This window comes from Pseudophryne corroboree, chromosome 4 (assembly GCF_028390025.1).
Source record: "Pseudophryne corroboree isolate aPseCor3 chromosome 4, aPseCor3.hap2, whole genome shotgun sequence".
In the NCBI taxonomy this organism is placed as follows: domain Eukaryota; kingdom Metazoa; phylum Chordata; class Amphibia; order Anura; family Myobatrachidae; genus Pseudophryne; species Pseudophryne corroboree.
The window spans coordinates 78997699-79022001 of NC_086447.1; the positions used below are offsets into that span (position 1 = coordinate 78997699).

General features: G+C 43.4%; 1 protein-coding gene across 1 annotated transcript in view; it reads right to left on the reverse strand.

Moving 5' to 3' along the window:
• LOC134908930 (cytochrome P450 2C5-like) overlaps window positions 1-24303 on the reverse strand; it is a 183141-nt gene that overhangs the window by 131151 nt on the left and 27687 nt on the right. Inside the window, exon 3 of the mRNA XM_063915184.1 lies at window positions 23250-23412. Coding sequence (XP_063771254.1) covers window positions 23250-23412 — 163 coding nt within the window. The remainder of the gene's footprint in view (window positions 1-23249; window positions 23413-24303) is intronic.

The window sequence follows — 24303 nt, forward strand, 5'->3', positions numbered from 1 at the left end:
CCATATCTCTCTCTCTCTCTTCTCTTTCTCTCTCATTTTCCCTTAAACGTAATTGTATTGTATTGTATTTACTGTGTAGTTATCTGGTTAGTTAGTCTATGTTATATTGGTAGTGTATGACTTGTATTGTATTATTCTTTTTCAAGTATAACATTCATATAAGGCGTTAGACCCTAAGCCCGGTATTTGTGTATTTCTTATAGTGTTAAGTATTCTCAGAGCGTCGGAGACGCTCGAACAGCTTTTAAGTTAATAAGGTTACACTGTGTTGCATCTACACCCTACCACTACACCAAGGTTTACTGCATAATACACTGTTTTATGGTATAGTTATAAAGGTTTAACATTGTGAGCGTCTGCGCCGCTGGTGATCTCCTCATGGTCCCGAGCGTCCGCTACGCTATAGCGAATCATTACGTTAGTCGGCAGCCAATAGCGTGCCTGCCTGTGATCTCTTGGCCGTGAGCGAACGTGTCGCTTGAGCGTCTCGACTACGGCTAAGCGATTGTTACGCAACATGCGTACCCTTACGGTATTCCATACGTCAATAGCGTACAGTGTTCTTAGACCTCTTAAAGGGTTTTAAGTAAGATAAATATTTAGCTTTATCAATTGGCCGCTCGTCCGTCCTTCACACATCTCTGCTAGGTAATTTCAGCAGACATTATCCATCAGCAAAGGGCGGGAGGTCATATTCCTCGTAGTGCTGTCTGGATAAGCGTCTGCTTCGCTTAGTAAAGGGTGCTGAAGGAATCCGGAACCGGAGGTAAGAACAAAACGCTAGTGTCTTTTAAAACTGTTTATTTTCTGTCTTGCGTACACACGCACGCACATATCTGCATTTCTTTTTCATTCATGTATTTTCATATCACTCTCCTGTTTGCCATTTTATAATTGATAAAATGTGCTAAGAGAGATTTGTCGCTATTTCATAGTTAAAGTGTAAAAGTAATACATTAAGGTGTAAAGTGAAAAGCACGCACACAGCTCTGCCTAAAGATACAAGGAGAGATTGGTGTGGTGTTCGGTAGATGATCGAGGATCATCTACATTGATAAACGTGTGAATTGTGTTACGGTGGATATTTGCTTTGTGTACATGTGTCTCTAACAAAGGGTGAGACTCGCGTACGCAACGCAAAGGCCGACGCATGCAGCGTATATTACGCAACGGAGCGTCCGGGTACGCCCACGTAACTCAAATCACACGGTAGTGTTATTGTAACAGGCGAAAAGGTGACAACACGATAAATAGCGCAAGTCTATTTTAGTGTCCGAAAATTTAGACTAACTAATCCTTCTCCAAATTTACAACACATCTGGTCTAAAGGAAAGAAAATTTCTGCGCAGAAATAGAAATAGAAACAAAAGTGTACATGTGGTGAGTGAGTGTTTTGTATATATAAGTTTATACAATTTTTGAGGTTGAACCACAAAGAAGTCGAGTACTCGTGAGGTACATGCATGTAAGTGACGTACATGGTGGCTAGGGAGGCATCCCTTGTTAAATATAAAATTTGAGCAGTAGAGTATAGCAGACCAGGAGGTCATACTGTAGCACAGACCAGGAGGTCCAGAACAGACCAGGAGGTCCAGGTACAGCAGACAAAGAAGTCCGCTATAAATAAGAGAGAAGAGCACAACCCAGGGGGTTGGTGCAAAACCCATATAGGCCAATAAAGCTCTGGCTGAAGGAATTCGCAGCCGAAATTTTCGATTCCACTGGTCGCTCTGCACATAAGATTAGTTGCTTATGTGCTGAACGATTGTACCGCACGTAATTGTGTGCATTAGTTAATCTGACCAGTACCATTTGTGTACGAAACAGGTCATAAACACTATTTGTACATTCTGACGTGATTTGTGTCATTTTTTATTTTCTAAAGGGAAGTTCGCTGGTCACTCAGGAATTATCCAACAACCAACAGTTACTGGAAAGGGTTAATGCTCTGCGGATCACACTCACATGTTCCAGTAAACAAAGGTTCATAGGGGCCCTGGGTCGAGTACGCCAGCACTAGGGCAGTGTGTAGGTCGTATTGGTCGGCGTGGGCGAGTGAGTGGGGTACTCGGTAAACCGCCACCGTCAGCCTATCGTGAACATTTTGGTTTTTGTAAGGGTTCGCTGAAGACCCTGATTGAAGGTCAGAGGTGGTGAAAGCAACACCAGCAAGTTATGGGGGCCAATTGTTCAGGAAGGGGGCGATCAACCTCGGTTTGGGTTGATTCAGTAAACCGACCAGTCGGGTCGGCAAGGTACGTAATGTGTGAAAAATATGGTTCACACACAGAGGTTTTATGTGATGAATGGGAGAGAATGACGGTGCATGACGGGGAGAAGTTCCCAAGAGTAGGCAGCTTTAGCCCAGAAGTGTCACAAAATTTAAGGAGGAGGATATGTCTCATTAAATCAACAAAGAGACGAATCCAACATTATGATTATTTGCAGTTATGGCAACAGGAGGGTGAAATACAGAGAGGATTGGCTCAGGCGGCGGGATCTAATTCTATCAAGAAACTGATAGCCACGGCCCCGCCGCCACCATACATATCAGGAGAGAAATTGGTTGCGGAGAATGACGCATTAGGGTGTAACAAACAAACACTTAGCAACTGTGTAAATGTTAATAAGTTAACCAATGCAAGTATTAACCCGTGCAAGTTGTACCCTGTTTTGAACTTTCCCCAGGAGTGTGATCAAGAGGACGAATCGGCAACAATATCGGCGCTCTCTCTAGCAGCCACCATATCAGAAACAACAGTAGGCACGGCCCAACCCTTAAGATTAGTAACAAAGGCACCTAGCGGAGGGACAGGTGAGGTCGTATCTACGGGTAAGTACGGCACCATACACTATGCTGAAACCATTTCACCACAGGTTGTAGAATCTACACAGAATGATGTTGCTATATTAAATCCTGTTAGGGTAATAGCAGTGCCAAATGGGAAAACTGACACTTCAGGAATCACTCCTGTTAGGAACATTGCCATGTACAGCCCGTTTTCCCGAATGGAATTAAGAACCATAGTGTCTGAATTCCCTGACCCTAGGAAAGACTTAGTTGCTAGCCAGAAATACATCAGAGGCCTAGGGAACACTTTAGAGCCCAATAACAAAGACTGGCAGATATTGCTGAGGGCATGTTTACCCTCCAATGTCGACGCAGCTCAATTTTTAGCTGACTGTGGATTGGATCAGGATGTACCTCTTACAGATGTGTACAACAAAGATAATGTAAAAAGAATAAGTTTACAGTTAAAGGAGTATTTTCCAGCTGTAGTTAAATGGAACAAGATTTTCTCCATTAAACAAAAAGAGTCAGAAACTGCTGCAGAATATTTTCACAGGGCATTACTAGAAATGGCAAAATACACAGGCATAGAGGACATTAAAACAAACATAAACCATCGAGAAGTAGCAGTATCTGTACTAATGGATGGTTTAAAAGAGGCATTAAAGACAAGGGTGCAGACCACGCAACCATGCTGGCGAGGTCTGTCGGTGGCTACTTTGAGAGAGGCAGCTGTTGATCACGATCGGAATATCACCAGACACAGGGAATTACAAGGTGGTAAGTTAATGGCCGTAAGTATACAGGCCCTGACCACAAGGCAGCCTTTGTATAAATCACCAAACCCTGTGGGTAAGTCAAATGTGGTAACTTGTTATACTTGTCATAGACAGGGACACATGGCACGAGACTGTAGAGTGAAAAATTCACAAAACTCATATCAACCCCCTAGACAACGACACGACACACGACATTGGGAGCAGGGTTCGCAGAAACGGAGTTATGAGCCACATGCAGGGGAAACAAAAAGATACCCCCCGAACAGAGACTGGCAAGCCTCTGGTAGTTCCCATTTAACCCCTTCACAAGTAGTTGCTGCCAGCGGGATTCAGGGAGGTCACCATACCCAATAGGGGTGTGGCCATACCTGTAATCTGCAGCCAGTAAAATTAATTGCAAGTCTTGGAAGTGAACCCGAAATTGCAATTAATGTAGCTGGTAAATCATTAAACTTTCTTGTAGATATGGGGGCGGCCAAATCAGTGATAAATTCGACAGTGGGCATGAGAACCACTGGTAAGACAATTCCAGCCATGGGAGTAACGGGAGTAGTCCAGCATTACCCTGTTAGCAAACCAGCCGAGATTACAATAGGGCCTTTACATACCAAGCATTCCTTTTTGCTGGCTGCATCGGCACCGACTAATCTCCTGGGAAGAGATTTATTGTGTAAAATGGGGTGCGTCATTTATTGTACTCCTGAAGGTGTATTCTTGGACATACCTGAGAATCACGCTCAGGAAGTGTGAGACATGTTAGACTCCCCATCAAAATTAATGTCACATACCATTATGACAAATAGGACTCCATCCCAAGTAGAAGAAATGACATCCCAGATACCAGAGTCACTGTGGACTAAAGACGGACAAGACACTGGATTGATGGCAAACGTAGCTCCAGTAGTTGTGCAAGTAAAAGATGGTAGGATAGCTCCAAAAATCCCACAGTACCCTCTGAAGCCAGAGGTGGAGTTAGGAGTTTACCCAGTAATAGAGCGCTTGCTACAACAGGGCATTCTGGTAAGAACATCCAGCACAGCCAACAGTCCCATCTTCCCTGTTAAAAAGAGTGGGGGGAGGGGTTACAGGCTAGTGCAGGATCTAAGGGGGATTAACAAAATAGTTGAGAGTCAGTTCCCCGTAGTGCCAAATCCACCTGTCATCCTTATGCAAATCCCTCCCACTGCGAAATTTTTCACTGTTATTGTCCTCTGCTCCGCTTTCTTTTCGGTACCTCTGCACCCTGACAGCCAATATTTGTTTGCATTTACATACAGAGGAGTCCAATACACATGGACTCGATTACCACAAGGTTTCATAGACAGTCCAAGTATATTTTCCAAGGCTTTGCATGATTGTTTACAGTCTTTCCAACCAGAGAGTGGATCAGTATTGATACAGTATGTGGATGATTTACTACTGTGTTCAGATTCATTGGAAGCCTCCCTGAAGGATACGAAACAACTCCTGTTTCATCTTTCAGACACAGGACACAAGGTTTCCAAAGACAAGTTACAATTATGCCAAACTAAAGAAAAATATTTGGGACACTGTCTAACACAAGGACTGAGACACCTGACCGCTGATAGAATTCAAGCAATTAGAGACATGACTCTGCCTCAAACCCAGAAACAGATCAGAAACAGATCAGAACGTTTTTAGGAATGTGTGGGTATTGCCGTAACTGGATCCCAGGATTTTCCATTCTAGCATTACCTTTGCAGGAGATGGTTTCCTCAAACAAGCCTGATCGGATTTCGCACACAGACGAGTCCGAAATGGCATTTGAGAGACTTAAACAGTGCCTAACGCAGGCACCAGCATTAGGTATGCCAGACTATGGGAAACCCTTTGAGCTGTACGGAACAGAAAGTGCTGGTTGCGCGGCAGGCGTCCTAACCCAAAAGCACGGTGATGCCAGCAGGCCAGTAGCATACTACAGCGCTCAGCTAGATACGGTAGCGCGATCCCTCCCCACATGCTTGCGAAGCGTTGCTGCGATAGCATTGCTAGTAACGAAAAGCGAAGATGTAGTGCTAGGTCACAACCTCACAATTCATACACCACATGCAGTGTCAGCCTTGCTAAATTCTGCCCAAACCAGGCACGTCTCATCAGCGCGGTTTACAAGATGGGAATTGGCACTAATGGCCCCCGTAAACATCACCATAAGGAGATGCAGTGCATTAAATCCTGCAACATATCTCCCAGGTGTGCCTGGATAGGCACAAAGGGTGGAGGATGAGAGTGGTGGGGAAGGAGGATTTAATACAAAGGAGGACACACATGATTGTATGGAATATTTGACCCAAAATTTTACCGCAAGGCCTGACATCAGTGACAACCCACTGGAAGATGTAGATCTAACTTTCTACACGGACGGTAGTTGTCACAGACAGTCGGACTCGGGAGACTTGTGTACTGGATACGCAGTCGTAGATGACCAAGGCACCATAGAAGCAGAACCGCTAGGCCCACCTCACTCAGCCCAGGTTGCTGAACTGGTCGCCCTAACCAGAGCATGTGAATTGGCTAAGGGCAAATCAGCCAATATCTACACCGACTCTAGATACGCATTCGGGGTAGTCCATGATTTCGGAGCCCTATGGCGCCTCAGAAATTTCATGACGGCAGCTGGTACACCAGTAGCGCATGCAGCTTACATAAAAAGGCTTCTAACAGCGATACAGGAACCCGACAGAGTGGCTGTTATCAAGTGTAAAGAACACACATATAGCCAGGACCCAGTATCACTTGGTAACAGCCGAGCAGACGAAGCAGCTAAGTTAGCAGCTGGTACCCCCAGACAGACAGACACCACACAATTGATGGTATTTAATACCATCAACACACAGAAGTTGTGTGAGATGCAAAATTTGTGTTCCACACAGGAAAAGGCAGTCTGGAAGGCAAAGGGATATGGCCAGGAGTCCTCAGGACTCTGGACGGATGGACAAGGTAAACCGGTGGCCCCCAGAGCATATCTTCCATGTTTAGCTGAGGCAGCACACGGGCTGACTCATCTGGGCAAGGAGGGAATGTGCAAGTTGGTAAGAGCATATTGGTGCGCCCCAGGATTTTCATCTCATGCAGGTAAGAGAGCAATGTCATGCCTTACCTGTCTGAGAAAGAATATCGGAAAGGCAATACCAACAGAACCATCTCATATCCCACCTACAGGCGGCCCTTTTCAGGTAATACAGATTGACTTTATTCAATTACCCCCTTGTCGAAATTTGAAATATGTACTTGTTTGTATAGATGTATTCTCAAATTGGGTCGAAGCATTTCCTGCGGCCACAAATACCGCTATGTTCACTGCCAAGAAAATTGTGCAGGAATTTGTATGTAGATATGGTATCCCTAGAATTATCGAAAGTGATAGGGGTACCCATTTTACAGGTGATGTCTTTCAAGGAATGTGTAAGTTGATGGGAATTGATAGCAAGCTGCACACTCCATACCGTCCACAGGCGAGTGCGAAGGTGGAAAGAGTGAACAGCACTATTAAAAATAAACTGAGCAAAGTTATGGCAGAAACAGGATTGACATGGCCAGAAGCTTTACCCATTGTACTGTACAGCATCAGAACCACTCCCAGGTCCCCTCTTAATCTGTCTCCCTTTGAAATCTTGTTTGGTCGACAACCACATGTTATTATTAACCCTCAGGATGATTTGAAGTGTAACAATGAAGTGACTGTAAAGTACCTGGTTAACATGAGTAAACAGCTAAGGAATCAAAATGACAATTTGAAGTTGGTGATTCCTGATTTACCAGATAGTAATTGTCATGACATTGAACCTGGGGATTATGTAATGATACGGAATTTTCTACGCTCAGGTTGCCTTATTGACAGATGGGAAGGACCATACTAAGTCTTATTGACTAGCACTACAGCATTGAAGGTTGCCGAGAGAGAGACTTGGGTTCATTCGTCCCACTGTAAGAAGGTTGCTGATCCAGAGAGGTCCCGTGATAAGGAACAGACGGTAGAGGAAGTTGTATCACTGGAGTGTCTGTTTCAGGAGGACTGAGGTGGCACCTGAGCATCGGAAAATCATAAGATCAAAAGCAGTTGTCGATTCCCTGTTCCCTTTTATTGTCTTTCTCCACTTCCCATCCCCTCTCCCTCAAATTATTTTTTCCCCCTTCTCATTCTTCTCCGTTTCCTCCTATAAGATGGACTTGCCCCAAGAGACTGTGATCCGGATTTTCCTGTTGACCATGATGTTGACCAGAGCAGTCTGTTCCGGCGAGAGTACCATGGAGGTCGAGAGAGGTTCTGGAATGGGTTCTGATGACAAAGATGGAGGCGTAGTTTTCCAAGAACAACTTAACCAACAAGTAAAGGCGAGTATCAGAAAACGATCCGATAGCATTGACAATAGAAGGAATTGTGAAGGATTGTTAGCTGAAGAAAACTGTATCTGTAGGCTCTGTGACAATGTAGTTGAGGATGGGTGCATCAAGAAATGCCAATCCAGTTTTAATATCCACATGGACCGGCATCCCTTGAGTGACTATCACTCCTTAGTGGGTAGTGTGTTAAATCAAACAGATTGTTGGGTATGCTCTCAAGTACCTCAAGGTCATAGCAAATCAGGACTAGTACCATTTCCTTTAACGGTAGGGGAGGTACTTGAGCTAAAGGGTGGGAGACCGGTGGACAGGAGGTTTAATATCTCAAGTCCTCCTAGTTTGAAGCTCCACCAATATCATGTGGATAAGTCCCTAATATGTTTTAACATTTCCAATCCCCGAAAGCCGGGAAATTGGGAAGTGTCATGGAGTAACCAAACCATGACCTTTTCATATAGGGCAGATAGAATGCCTACAGATACAGAGCTTATACGCCACATAGCCAGTAGAGAAAAGTCTTTCCGATATAGGTATACCCTAGGAAGTAGGATTACGAGAGTTGGAGAGGTATCACCAGGATACTGTGCACATATCGTACAAACTGGTACGTGTACTAGACAGATGGGAGAATTAGGGTCAGGAGATTTCACATGGAGGATGTGTAATATGGTTATGTCCTACTCCGTCCCATATGTTCTCCCCGATGATGCATATTTCATATGCGGGAGGAAGGTGTATAAGTGGCTTGCCCCAAACTCTGAAGGATTGTGTTATATTGGAAAAGTACTGCCTGAAGTAATGACTGTATCACATGCCAAAATGAAAGATATACACCGTGGTGCCCAAGCTCCTTATACTCACACCCACTACGAGCACGTAGTTAAAAGGCAACTGACAGAAAGGACAGAGCATTCGGCCTCTGACATGATCCATGAATCCACTGGGATTCAGGTCCTACTTGCATTAGATTTCACTCGCACCTCTAGAGGAGTGCTGAACTATAGATATATCTCTGCGCTTGCAAATTTGTTAGACAATATCACAGAAATGTATGATGACACTTTTAGGTATACTGGAAGAGAGCTTCAAGCTTATAAAACAGAACTGGTACAGCATAGAATGGTTCTTAATTATCTCACGGCAGTGACAGGTGGATATTGTGTCACACTGGCAACGCAGTACGGCGTGAAATGCTGCACATATATTCTGAATAGTACCGAGGACCCGGTCGAGGTCATAGACCAAAAGATGGACGATATTCTCCAATTAAAGTGGGAATTTCGCAGGAGACACAATCTCACCCTTGCTGCTGTGGGTAATGAGCTGACTGGTTGGGTGTCATGGTTGAACCCGCGAAATTGGTTCTCTGGTTTAGGAGAATGGGCTCAAGGAGTCATAATGGATGTAGGGAAGTTTCTCCTATGTATCTTAGGTGTTGACATAATGATTGGCTTGATATTTAGATGCGGTCAGGCTTTAACGAAGTGCAAACGTCGTACCAGGGTAATGAGTCTAAGAAGGGAGGAAATTGTAATTCCAATGGATTTCATTTATGACCCAACTGTAGAAACAATGATGTGATGAAAATGCGATTATACGGTCCGTTTCTTTCACCTGTTTTTCCAAGGTAAAAAGACCCACTTTTGACGAGGAATTTGATGACCATGTATACAGACAACTGATGGATTAAAGAAGAAGTTTTGACAACCTTATACACAGATATTTGATGAACTATGCCATAGACCCCCAGTTTCCCTAGAAATTTTAAAATGATGCTAGCCCAACACTTTTGTAAGTCTATGGACATTGACAAAGCTTTTTGCCCACACCTTTTGGCAAAAGCCCAAAGAAGACTGCATTCAACAGACACCGAACAAGACTTCAACCGACAAATGTTCATTAACCTGACATAGAATACCACTGCATTTACCATAATTGTTCTTTATCTTCATCTCTACAACCTTCAGGTAATTACACACATAGTCGATAGGGAATACAGGCACAGATATCAGCAATCACATATTCCCCCATTCATGTATCATCAACTAAAATGTGCTCCCCCATTTTGTTACAACCACAGCCGAAAAGAGCTCGGTAAAGTTTGACAGCCCATCCACAGACCCGTACCACGGGATAAGAAGGAATTCAAATGTATACTTCGCAATACCTCGAAGCTTGATTTAAAACACGTACGGCACGATGATACATGACCCCCCAAACACGGATACATACACACATGCTTCTGCTATCTCAATAGGTCATACCCTTTTCCTACCTTCTCCTCTCCTCCCCTACCCAACCATGGAAATGTATTTTCACCTGACATATATTTTTCTCTTTTTGAAACGTTTTAGGAAGTGGCAGTTATTGTTGACTGCCAAAGGGTGGACTGTCAAAGTCAGAAAAATATCACGATGCACACTACCATATTTGCACCTCATACATGTCCGCTCTGCGCATGCGTACGCTCTCCCGTGCGTGCGCATACTCGCTGTTGCGTGCACCTGCGGGCGCACAGTATGCGCATTTACGGTAGAGTTTATGTGCGCCTAGCGTGCGACTCAATCTTTACATATTTTCACCATATAATGTATTTTGTAGATTATGGTCCCTTTGATAGAATCTGAAAGTTTAGTTAATGTAGCATGTTCCTGGACAAAGAGATCCCTCTTTGTTTGATACGAAGGGTCAGACATGGGTCATACAGTGGTGTTTAGTATCCATCGGAAGAGTATTTAATTAGCAATATTCCGGTGTTGGTTTGAAGCGGATTAATCGCTCGTGCGAATAGTTATGGACATAAGAAGTTTATGTACTTTTACTATTATTTGCACTTACTTATCCATGCGGCGGGAAACCTAGTTTCCCACCCACCTGAGCAGTTGGAAGTAGACACAGCCCACCTGTATGAATCAACCTATGACCTTTTGTTATAATGCGAAGACGAATTCCTGTGTCCAATGAACAATGAGATTGTAGGGACCATTGAATTGTATTGTGTGTGGGGCATAAATAGACAAGCCGATCATATCCAGCTCACTCTCTTCAACGGTTCTCATTGCTGATAATCGGGAGCTGGATATCGAGGCGCATGCGATCGTTCCCCTTGTGCGTAAGTTTTCTCCGCAACCATATTGTCTTTGTTGATATTGTGGGCCATATCTCTCTCTCTCTCTCTCTCTCTCTCTCTTCTCTTTCTCTCTCATTTTCCCTTAAACGTAATTGTATTGTATTGTATTTACTGTGTAGTTATCTGGTTAGTTAGTCTATGTTATATTGGTAGTGTATGACTTGTATTGTATTATTCTTTTTCAAGTATAACATTCATATAAGGCGTTAGACCCTAAGCCCGGTATTTGTGTAATTCTTGTAGTGTTAAGTATTCTCAGAGCGTCGGAGACGCTCGAACAGCTTTTAAGTTAATAAGGTTACACTGTGTTGCATCTACACCCTACCACTACACCAAGGTTTACTGCATAATACACTGTTTTATGGTATAGTTATAAAGGTTTAACATTGTGAGCGTTTGCGCCGCTGGTGATCTCCTCGTGGTCCCGAGCGTCCGCTACGCTATAGCAAATCATTACGTTAGTCGGCAGCCAATAGCGTGCCTGCCTGTGATCTCTTGGCCGTGAGCGAATGTGACGCTTGAGCGTCTCGACTACGGCTAAGCGATTGTTACGCAACGTGCGTACCCTTACGGTATTCCATACGTCAATAGCGTACAGTGTTCTTAGACCTCTTAAAGGGTTTTAAGTAAGATAAATATTTAGCTTTATCAGTCCCCACAGTGCCAGCCAAATGCCCCCACAGCAGTGCTGCAGCTGCTTGCCGCTGCTGCTCTTCCGGCTGTGATGTGAGGGTGTCAGGAGCTCAGAGCGCGTCAGCGCGGCTATGTCTGGCGGCGTGTAGCGGACTTCAAACCAGCCGCCGGTCCGTGAGCCAATCAGAGCTCGTGGACCAGCAGCGGCGGCTCCTGATTGACTGCCGGTCCGCGAGCTCTGATTGGCTCATGAACCGGCGACTGGTTTGAAGTCCGCTACACGCCACCAGACTTAGCCGCGCTGGCGCGCTCTCCTCTCCTGACAGCTGAGACACGCTGTCGCCGGACTGAGCGGCAGCGTGTCTCAGTGATACAAGTCGGCTCGAAAGCGCTGGACCGGCCCACGTGACCCTCGGCCCTTCTGGCATTTGCCAGAAGTGCCAGATGGCCAGTTCGGCACTGGGTAGATGTATTGCCTCCCGCAGCAAGAACAGCAGCGGCGACACCAGTAGCAGCATCTCGCAAACGCCAAATCATTCCTAGGCAGGCTACACTTTGTATCACCGCTTTTCATAAGAGGCACACAGCTGACAACCTCTTACGGAAACTGAGGAACATCATCGCAGAATGGCTTATCCCAATTGGACTCTCCTGGGGATTTGTGACATCGGACAACGCCACCAATATTGTGCGTGCATTCCATGTGGGCAAATTCCAGCACATCCCATGTTTTGCACATACATTGAATTTTGTGGTGCAGATTTTTTTAAAAAACGACAGGGGCATGCAAGAGATGCTGTCGGTGGCCCGAAGAATTGCGGGCCACTATCGGCATTCAGCCATCACGTGCCGAAGACTGGAGCACCAGCAAACACTCCTGAACCTGCCCCGCTATCAGCTGAAGCAAGAGGTGGTAACGAAGTGGAATTCAACCCTCTATATGCTTCAGAGGATGGAGGAGCAGCAAAAGGCCATTCAAGCCTATACATCTACCTACGATATAGGCAAAGGAGGGGGAATGCACCTGACTCAAGCACAGTTGAGAATGATTTCAACGTTGTGCAAGGTTCTGCAACCCTTTGAACTTGCCACACGTAAAGTCAGTTCAGACGCTGCCAGTTTGAGTCAGGTCATTCCCCTCATCAGGCTTTTGCAGAAGAAGCTGGAGAGATTGAAGGAGGAGCTAAAATGGAGCGATTCCGCTAAGCATGTGGGACTTGTGGATGGAGCCCTTACTTCGCTTAACCAGGATTCATGGGTGGTCAATCTGTTGAAATCAGAGCACTACATTTTGACCACCGTGCTCGATCCTAGGTTTAAAGCCTACGTTGTATCTCTCTTTCCGGCAGACACAATGCAGGGAGGTCATACAGGCACGTGGAGGCCATACACACTACTGAGCCTCATTTTGACTTGTTTTAAGGACATTACATCAAAGTTGGATCAGCCTGTAGTGTGTTTTTCCACTTTAATTTTGAGTGTGACTCCAAATCCAGACCTCCATGGGTTAATAAATTTGATTTCCATTGATAATTTTTGTGTAATTTTGTTGTCAGCACATTCAACTATGTAAAGAACAAAGTATTTAATAAGAATATTTCATTCATTCAGATCTAGGATGTGTTATTTTAGTGTTCCCTTTATTTTTTTTGAGCAGTGTGTATATGTATGTATATATATATATATATATATATATATATATAAACAACAGTGGTGTTCGGCACTCCATTATCAATAGAAAACTGTTGCGGGTGCCCTCACAAGTGCAATCTGAATCCTCACACTTACATTTGTAGACCAGGGTGCGGCACTCCGTCAAATAAATCAATGCAGTCGGTTTGATAGAAAATCAACGTTTCAATGTTAATACATTTTCGTCAGGATAATCCTGACGAAAATGTATTAACATTGAAACGTTGATTTTCTATCAAACCGACTGCATTGATTTATTTGACGGAGTGCCGCACCCTGGTCTACATATATATATATATATATATATATATATACATACACACACACATACATCTGTGTGGCCAGCAATCCCTTTTTTAAATAATATATCAATATCTATACATAATATATATATATATATATATATATATAGAACAACAGAAGGGCGGCACTCGGAGACTTGGTTTTAACAAATAAAGTGCAGTGACTTTGTTGTGAACATCAACGTTTCGAGGTCTGCGCCCCGTCATCAGGATAACACGAAGTGAACATAACAGTGTTTAAATACCTTACAATACAGTGGTTTTCTCCCGCCAGCTAGCTCAGACACCGCTGCCCGGTTTCCGGCCGTGTCTCCAGGTCCCACAGGAAATGACACACTGCCGGTCCGTCTAGCACACGCGCCGCAGCTGTGGAAATAGTCACCATGGTAACATATCAACAAATCGTATGCGAACAACAGAGGAAGAACAATAAACTTCCATATCAATGTGCCTATGTGCAATATTTGCTAGCAGCATTATAATAATAAAGTGCAACGTGCCAAAATATATTATACACAAACGAATAAATATACAGTGAACAAAACAATTCATGAGTGATAAAAAAACCTAATGCTGCAAATAATAAAAACAAATGTTGTTAAAAACCTGGCATCCTGCTACATTGGCCATGGGTAGGTACTAATAATCTCTCACCAATCATATACTGTAGGCAGGGGCAGATTGGGAACAAAAAGCGGCCCTGGAAAAATTTGCACTAGTGGCCCCACATGGGCAGCACCAGAGGTGTAAGGTCTAGCCATGGGCCATGGCAGCAGCACCCTCCCCCAAGACTTTCCAGATAGTGGGCATGTCAAGCATGAAGGGGGAAGTTAAAAGGAAATAACATTAAATATTATGAGCACATTATATGATACACCTTCAGAATTTAGAAAACTATATCATTCTTTAGAAAGATATATTTTCTTGCTTATTACACCAACCGTATCCCAATCACTATTCACTCAATCTTATATGTCAGCCAAGCAGGCAGGCAGAGCATACACTAGATCAGGGGTGGCCAGACTTTCAGACTTGGAGATCTACTCCAAATTTCAAAAATCTTTTGTGATCTACCATAGTACAAAATCATGATAATGCATTAGTTTTTAGGGAACTGTGAGGCAATGAACACATGGAACGAACTATACATCAATGTTAGCCTAATTAACGGGTGTTTTTCACATAAACTAAAGTTACTGACAGTGTGAAGTTGACGACGCATGAGGCTGCATGTCTGCTGTTAACTTGCTAAAACACGGTTCCAAGTTAGTTAGGCACATATGAAGGCAGTATTTTAAATGTTCATCAGTCATACGGCTTCTGTATCTTGTTTTAATTATCTTCATTTGTGAAAAAGCAGATTCACAAAGATAAGTTGACCCAAAAAATGCTGTCAAGTGAAGAGCTAATGATCTCAAGCCTGGGTACAGTTCTTCACTTAGTAGTTTCCAGAAATTAATATCAGAAGCTCTTGCTTTCAAATGGATATCAGATTGCAGCTTTAATATTTCTTCCTCTACACTTGATATATTCATATTGAACATAGAGGAGATATTACCAGAAATTTCATCAATGTCAACATCAGCAACTGGAAAGGAAATGAAGGCTAGGATAGGCTCAAGCTGCTTAATGTCTTGAAATCGCCTCTCTAGTTCTCCCCAAAGATTTTGGATCTCAGCACAGAATGTATTATATGTGCTGCTGCCTTCAGGATTCTCTTCTATCACTTTCTCAAAACTAGGGAAGTTCCTCAAAATTCCCTTTGCAAGCTGTGACTTTAAAAACTGCAATTTTGATTTAAAAGCATTTATTGAACTAATTAATTGGATAATATTTTTATCCTTGCCCTGAAGTTCAAGGTTGAATGCATTGCAGTGACTGGTTAAATCTGATATAAAAGCCAACTGTAGCAACCATGATGAATCATGCAGCTGAGATGGACTTTCTCCAAGTGATTCCAAGAATTCAGTAATGTCAGGCAGCAAGGACTGGAATCGTTCTAAGAACTGCCCCCGACTAAGCCACCTAATATCATTATACAACAGCAAATCTTCATATTCAGACTCACTTTCCTCCAGTAAGGTACGGAAAAGTCGTCTTCGTAAACTCCTTGCACGAACTGAGTTTACGATTTTCATGGCAATGTCCATAACATCAGCCATGTTTAAAACTTTAGCACACAGTGCATTCTGATGTATAACACAATGGATTCTTGTAAAATCAGGAAAATCCTCATTTTTTTGACACAGTGCAAGAAACCCATTATTCTTGCCAACCATGGCCGGGGCACCATCAGTAGCAATGCACACTAGTTTGCTAAGAGGAAGACTAGTTTCCTTGGCAAAACTAGCAAAGCCTTTGTAAATGTCTTCACCTCTAGTTTTACCCTTCATAGGGATGAGAGTTAAAAACTCCTCCTTATAACTCATATCAGGAAATACCATTCTTATAAAAACAATTAATTGAGAAGTATCCACTATATCAGTGGATTCATCAAACTGCAAGGATAAGTAACAACAGGTACTGATGTGTTTTCTCAGCTGGTTCTGTAAGTCATTGCCAATTGCCTCTACTCGTCTCACTGTAGTTTGACGAGATAGTGGAATATCTTTAATTGCTTTCAAGATGTCATCTTTATTTTTAAATGTTTCAAATAAAACATTTCCAGCATTAAGGAAAGCTTCCTTCAACATTTCACTATCCTGGAAAGGTTTCTTATGTTTCACTAAAATATTTGTAATACGGAAAGATGCTTCAGCCGCTGCCTGGGACTGCAAAATAGGTTTTGTGAATGTGAGCTGTTGCGCTCCTAAATTAGTTTTCATGGATTTCAGTTTAGTCTTTCTTAATTCACTATTAGGTGGAAAGTCTTGATCATATTTCTGATGCAGACTTGAGTAATGTCTCTGTAAATTCCCCTTCTTCGCCAGACCAACTTTAGCACGGCATATTAAACATATGCATTTGTCTTTAAACATTGTAAAAAAAAAATCATGTTCCCATTCTTCATGAAAATGGTAGTTTTTTGGCCTTTTAGAACCACTCATGTTCAGTAAGTGTGTTAAAACTCAATTTATTATAAAAATCTTTTCTGTAATGAACACTATAACAGGGTAAGAAGGTACACAGATCCCTGTGTTTTCAGATAAATTACAGCCAGCAGGAAGTACACAGATCCCTGTTTTTAAGATAAATTACAGCAGTTCACAGATCCCTGTGTTTAAGAAAAATTACAGGCAGGAGTACAGATCCCTGTGTTTAAGAAAAATTACAGCAGTACACAGATCCCTGTGTTTAAGAAAAATTACAGCCAGGGTACAGATCCCTGTGTTTAAGAAAAATTACAGCTAGGGTACAGATCCCTGTGTTTAAGATAAATTACAGCCAACAGTATACAGATCCCTGTGTTTTTAAGATAAATTACAGCCAGGAGTATACAGATCCCTGTGTTTTAAAGATAAATTACAGCCAGCAGTACACAGATCCTGTGTTTAAGATAAATTACAGCCAGCAGTATACAGATCCCTGTGTTTAAATTACAGCCAGGAGTACACAGATCCCTGTGTTTAAATTACAACCAAGAGTATACAGATCCCTGTGTTTAAGATAAATTACAGCCAGCAGTATACAGATCCCTGTGTTTAAGATAAATTACAGCCAGCAGTACACAGATCCCTGTGTTTAAGATAAATTACAGCCAGCAGTACACAGATCCCTGTGTTTAAGATAAATTACAGCCAGCAGTATACAGATCCCTGTGTTTAAGATAAATTACAGCCAGCAGTATACAGATCCCTGTGTTTAAGATAAATTACAGCCAGCAGTATACAGATCCCGGTGTTTAAGATAAATTACAGCCAGCAGTATACAGATCCATGTGTTTAAGATAAATTACAGCCAGTAGTATACTGATCCCTGTGTTTAAGATAAATTACAGCCAGCAGTATACAGATCCTTGTGTTTTTAAGATAAATTACAGCCAGCAGTATACAGATCCCTGTGTTTTTAAGATAAATTACAGCCAGCAGTACACAGATCCCTGTGTTTAAATTACAACCAAGAATATACAGATCCCTGTGTTTAAGATAAATTACAGCCAGCAGTATACAGATCCCTGTGTTTAAGATAAATTACAGCCAGCAGTATACAGATCCCTGTGTTTACATTATAGCCAGGAGTACACAGATCCCTGTGTTTAAATTACAGCCAGGAGTATACAGATCCCTGTGTTTAAGATAAATTACAGCCAGCAGTATACAGATCCCTGTGTTTACATTACAGCCAGGAGTACACAGATCCCTGTGTTTAAATTACAGCCAGCAGTATACAGATCCCTGTGTTTAAATTACAGCACAGGATTTCTCTTAATTATGTAACAAAAAACCCTCCAATTTTTTTTGTATCAAACAACACAGTGAGCTCTCTTCACAGGTCTACTCACTGTCAGTGTTAACAGCAAATGGCGGGCAGTAAGGAAAGCTGATGCATGGACACTACGGAGACATGTGAGATCAAAATCCAATAGGCTGGCGCTGTACCACATGACCGGGACAGTGGCCAATAGAAACCACCCGCCCTGACTTCCAATCACGGCCCACGCCTGCTAATTTAGCTGTTTCCGGAGGTAGAGGGGGAGTGTCGGAGGCAGAGGGGGAGTGTCTGCCACACATCACGGCTACAGATGGGAGTGTGTTGTTATTATTATTATTATTATATACATTGACGGATATAATAATAATTATTATTATTATTATTAATGACACACTACTCATCGCTGTCAGCCGCAGCACCACACCGGCGGCAGCACAAGGGTTAACCACCCTTTTGTTGCAGCCGTTCCATACATGTACATAGGGGTGACAGTTACCCGGCTCCCCCGCATACTGCATATGCTCCCCGGCTTACCTGCTCACTGCTGCTGCCTCTGCTCCCCGTCTCTCCTGGACTTCACCGCTGCCTCGCTGCCCGGCTCTCCCGCACCTGTCGCTGCTGCCTCTGCTCTCCGGCTCTCTGTTCACCGCCGCTGCCTCTGCCCTCCTGGACATCGCCGTTGCCTCTGTCCCCGGCTCTCCCGCACCCGTCGCTGCTGCCTCTGCTCCCCGGCTTACCTGCTCACCGCCGCTGCCTCTGCCCTCCTGGACATCGCCGCTGACTCCGTCCCCGGCTCTCCCGCACCCGTCGCTGCTGCCTATGCTCCCCGGCTCTCTGCTGCACTTCGTCAGCGCTGCTGCCTCGGCTCCCTGGCTCCCCCTGCTACAGCGTTTGTGTGTGACTGGACGGGCGTCTGTGTGTGGACGGGCAGATGATCGCGATCGACTGGTCGCATGTCCGCGATCGACTGTTTGGCCACCACTGCACTAGATCATCTGCAATCACAGGCTAAGTGGCAAAGTAATTTTCATATATGCAAATTATTTTGCATCTTATTCATTATGTCTATAAAAAGGACCACATGTCCTCAAACAAAACAGGCCCCACTAGTGCATCGGCCCACCGGGAATCTTCCCTGTCAACCCGCCTCTGACTGTAGGATACCTTTGTGTCATATTAGTATGTATCCAATAATCAAAAATATGAAATGGCGAATCAACAAAAATAAATAGAAAATATTGATGGATTTCCTATATATTTTTGTTGATTCGCTATTTCATATTTTTGATTATTGGATACATACTAGTATGACACAAAGGTATCCTACAGTATATGATCGGTGAGAGATTATTAGTACCTACCCATGGCCAATGTAACAGGATGCCAGGTTTTTAACAACATTTGTTTTTATTATTTGCAGAATTAGGTTTTTTTATCACTCATGAATTGTTTTGTTCACTGTATATTTATTCGTTTGTGTATAATATATTTTGGCACGTTGCACTTTATTATTATAATGCTGCTAGCAAATATTGCTCATAGGCACATTGATATGGAAGTTTATTGTTCTTCCTCTGTTGTTCGCATACGATTTGTTGATATGTTACCATGGTGACTATTTCCACAGCTGCGGCGCGCGTGCTAGACGGACCGGCAGTGTGTCATTTCCTGTGGGACCTGGAGACACGGCCGGAAACCAGGCAGCGGCGTCTGAGCTGGCGGGAGAACACCACTGTATTGTAAGGTATTTAAACACCCTTATGTTCACTTTGTGTTATCCTGACGACGGGGCGCAGACCTCGAAACGTTGATGTTCACAATAAAGTCACTGCACTTTATTTGTTAAAACCAAGTCTCCGAGTGCCGCCCTTCTGTTGTTCTATTTTTCTGGGTCATCACCTAGAGGGAGGGCACCGGCAGCAAGTTATATCTACAAGGACGTCTGAGTGCCAAGTCTTTTTGCATTGTATATATATATATATATATATATATATATATATATAATACGGGAGCATGCAAAGAATCCCTAATTTGGGGGTGAGGGGGTGGACTTGGATGGGATGTGAGGGGGCGGGGGGGCCCCCAAAGCATTTTGTTGCACCTGGGCCCACCGCTCGCTAGTTGCGCCACTGATCGAAACGTTGTACTTGTTGAAAATAACCCAGTTGTAATGCTCATACAAATCCTGAGGAGAGTCGTACAAATCCTGAGGAGAAAGGGGGTAAGCCATTGTGTTATCACATCCCTGAGTTGTTCCCACAGATATGCTTTTAGTGAAGCCAGTGATACAGAGAGTAGCCTGTCTATGAATGAGCTGGCATTGTGTGCTAGATACGGCTGCTGCTGAAGGTGACACACCCACTCAGTGAGCTGTCACAGTCATGTAATCTGTAGTGTGATCAGTACCGTTTGTCCACATATCTGTAGTTAAGTGTTTAGTTGGGTCAATATGGTGAATATTGGACACAGATGTAATGCTATGATAGCTATCATGGCTTTGCTAATTTGATATGCAACAGGATATCGGCTGTCATACTTGGTTCCTCTTGATAGACAACTAGAATGAACTTGCTGCAAATGACATAAAAGGCCCCAGGTGCTTAGATGGTTAATGTCCATTCCTCGAGTTACTTTAGCACTACAAGTGCCACAGATAGATTGAAAAATGTTGCCAAGATTTGGGGAAAAGAATAGCTCCAGAATAAACAGGCATTTTTTTTGGTCATTTGCCCAGGCATGACATTGCATTTATTATCACTGGCATGAGTGCTGCCACTGGTGGCTGACCTACTTCGACACAAACAACATCCTCCTCCTGAATTATATTAACTTGTCCAACACATTCATCATCATCATCATCATCATCATCATCATCATCATCATTGTTGTTGTCTTCATTAATGTCATATACACAATTATCCCCCTCATCCTTTTGCCTATTTGCAACATCCAAAGCAGCATAATGAAATCTTCCCAAGGTAGTAAGGGGGGTTCGCCTGTCTACCCCCATCTCTCCAGGGACTGCTCCTGACTCCTCCCCCATTCCTTGGAACCATTTTGTCTCCTCCTCCTTTTCTGGCATCCTTGTGTCTGCCCTTTGCAGGTTGTAGTGTCCTGTATTATATAGAGTCTTTTTCAGTAAAATGTATAGACTCTAGGTGCTTGTGTGACAAACCAGGTAAGTATCGGGTTTGGACGGATATGTTGATTGGTTGAGTTACCTTTTTATTCCTGCCACCTGGACCTTTAGCAGTATAGAACTTTGCTGAGAGGTGTGTCGGACAACTCCTAAGAAATAACCGTTGCCTTTAGTTGCTTAGAATTAATTTCAATTTATTGATATAGCAATGGTGCTTAAGAAATTCCTGGTAAGTTAAATAAGTATTAATTCGATAAACCATCACAATACGGTTTCATTGTCAACAGAGTAATTAACTTTACAGTTAGTAACCGTGTTTATTACACTACTCCGTGCTGTCAATTCCGCCTGTAAATAAATGGATACCCAACTTTCTCTAATAACATGCCGGTTATAAGTGAATACAAGCATAAAACATTTGGTAAAACTCTAACAGACCAGTATTGCTGGTTAAACGTACGTACTACAACTTTGTAAGATTAGTACATGAATCACGTCCCCGGTACTCCCCAAGTCTGACTTCACAATGCAGTTCAATTGGGTACTACTTTTATCATGTTAATTGAACTTGTCCTTAACGATGGACGAATACAGTTACCACTCTAATATGGGTGACGTCCCTCAGTGGATCTATCACAATTAATTCCCGTCCAAGCTATAGTCTCTCGTTCAGAGTTTACTGTTGAGATCTGTAAAACGCCCTGTTACTCTAGATGACCGTGAGTGCCTTAATGAAGGTATTTATTAGTCACTCCATTACCAAGTCACTGGTATTCCTCTCTCACTGGGTGGACATGCACATCTATGTAACTTGACGGATTCAGTTCATTCTCCTGACTTTAGGACGTATTACACTGACTCCCTCTCTTTGTTGTTAGCATAGTAGGGTAGCAGAGGCTTGATTCCTGAGGGAAATGTGATAGCTCTTAACTGCGATACAATCTTCTCTCCTATCGACGCTTACTAGTTGTGTCGATTGCTGCCTCCGGACTACTATATAAACGTGTTGAATCAATGCTGAATTACACTGCAGTGTGTCTTTTACTACTTTTCAATCTGTTTAATAAGTGCACTTATTGCTATTTGCAGGTAGCTTGACTCTCTGTGTGGTGTGCCTGCGTGGAGTTGTAGGATTAATAAAGTTAAGGTACCTTTCCTATACTCTCAGCTGTGGCTGACTCTTTGTTTCTTTTTATTATAGATGGCTCCGCCTCCCTGGCCGTCACTCACCAACAGGCCGCTCCTCTCCTCTCCCTCCGGATCTCTGCGTCACTGCCAGCCGCCTCAGCTCAGCTCCTCATCACCGCCTCTGGAGGCTTGCGTCCCGGGTCCCGCCGGCGTGGATTTTCCGCTCACTGCTGCCGAGGGAGAGCTCACATTGCTACTGCTGCTGGGTGCCAAACACCGGGTGAGAGTCGCTGATCGCGAAGGGAGACCAAACCCTGTCCTCAAGCTCCGTAGCCTTACAGCACTTCCCCTGCTTCGTTAGCTCAGACCCTCTCTCATCCGTTGCTCAACTGCCAACCGACCAGTCCTCACTCCCCTTCACCTCCTTTCCCCGAGTCCCCGTATCCTTCCGCCGGGACCCAACAGTTTTATTCTCGTGCAGGGCCAGTCTCTCTCCATATCCCCCATGTGCGGGTCCCCCCAGACTATTGTTCATGCAGCACAGATTTTTAGATACAATAAATTCAATACAATAAATACAATAAATTTACATACAATAAATTCACTGCCCAGTGGGAGACAACAATGCCACTATATTTACTACCGTGGTGCACAATAATCATCTTCACGGCAGTGGGGCACCACACTTGTGTACTGAGAATATGTAACAGGGGCTATATCATCGTGGAGTGAGAGAGGACATCCACTTTACTGTTACCAACTAGGAGTATTTCATTTATTATTGTTATTATTGTTATTATTATTATTTTTATTATTTATTATAATAAATTCGTATTATCTATGAACCTACAGTGTACAAAAAAGCAAACAAAAACAACACCTATAATAACTGTGATGGAACCAATTATACAAGAATGGTTACCGTGTCCTTTAGTTATCTCATGGAAAAGTGGCACTCTTGGTCTTCCAGAAAACTCATCCGCGTGGTTTACCAGGGCATCTTTCACCGTCTCATATCCGGTCAGGATGACCATTTTCTCCTCTCCTAGTTGCACACTGTACACTGAGCCGTACTTCTCTGAAAGCTGCAAATCCACATAAGAACATTTATTGATGCACTCTACATTCTATTTCCATGACTAAGCATTGCATCTATATGGCAACATCACACTCTCGTAATAAAAATATAAACTGACTTGATCCCAGGTTGTGTGATCTCAGGAGCAGTGACCCCGGCATGTGAGCTCCAGCAGGTAATATTTGGGTGTGGTATGGAAGGTCAACAGTAACTAGGTCGACCACTATTGGTCAACAGTAGCTAGGTTGACAGGGTCTCTAGGTCGACATGGTCTAGGTCGACAGGTCAAAAGGTCGATATGAGTTTTTTTGTGCTTTTTTTGGTGCCGTTTCCTCCGTGCAGTGACCGGGAACCCCAATTAGTACACCGTATCCGCTCGCCATGCTTCGGGCAAGGTGCCTTGCTCTGCTACCGCTGCACTCGGCACAGGTTATTATTCCCAATCTTAGTCCGTGTGGATCGTTAAGTATGAAAAAGTTCAAAAAAAGTAAAAAATTGTGAAAAACTCATGTCGACTTTTTGACCCTGTCAAAATAGAGACCCTGTCGACCTAGTTACTGTCGACCAATAGTGGTCGACCTAGTTACTGTCGACCTAGAGACCGGATCCCCTAATATTTTGGGCCTCAGTTTAGAATATCTTAAATATAATTTGTTTGTTTGACCTCTCCCACCCCCCCCACCACACACAAACACACACACACACACACACACACACACACACTGCCTGTCCACAGCCAATCCTCTGCAACCTGCGGGTATATAAGGCTGGAAAACAACAGCATCATGCCATGTTTTTGTGCTGCACTTCAGTCTCTCTGTTCCTAGTCTCCTGGGTCTGCTCAGCTGACTATCTAGACTTTGACCCTTGGCTTCATCTTACTTCTAGTCAGGCTTTG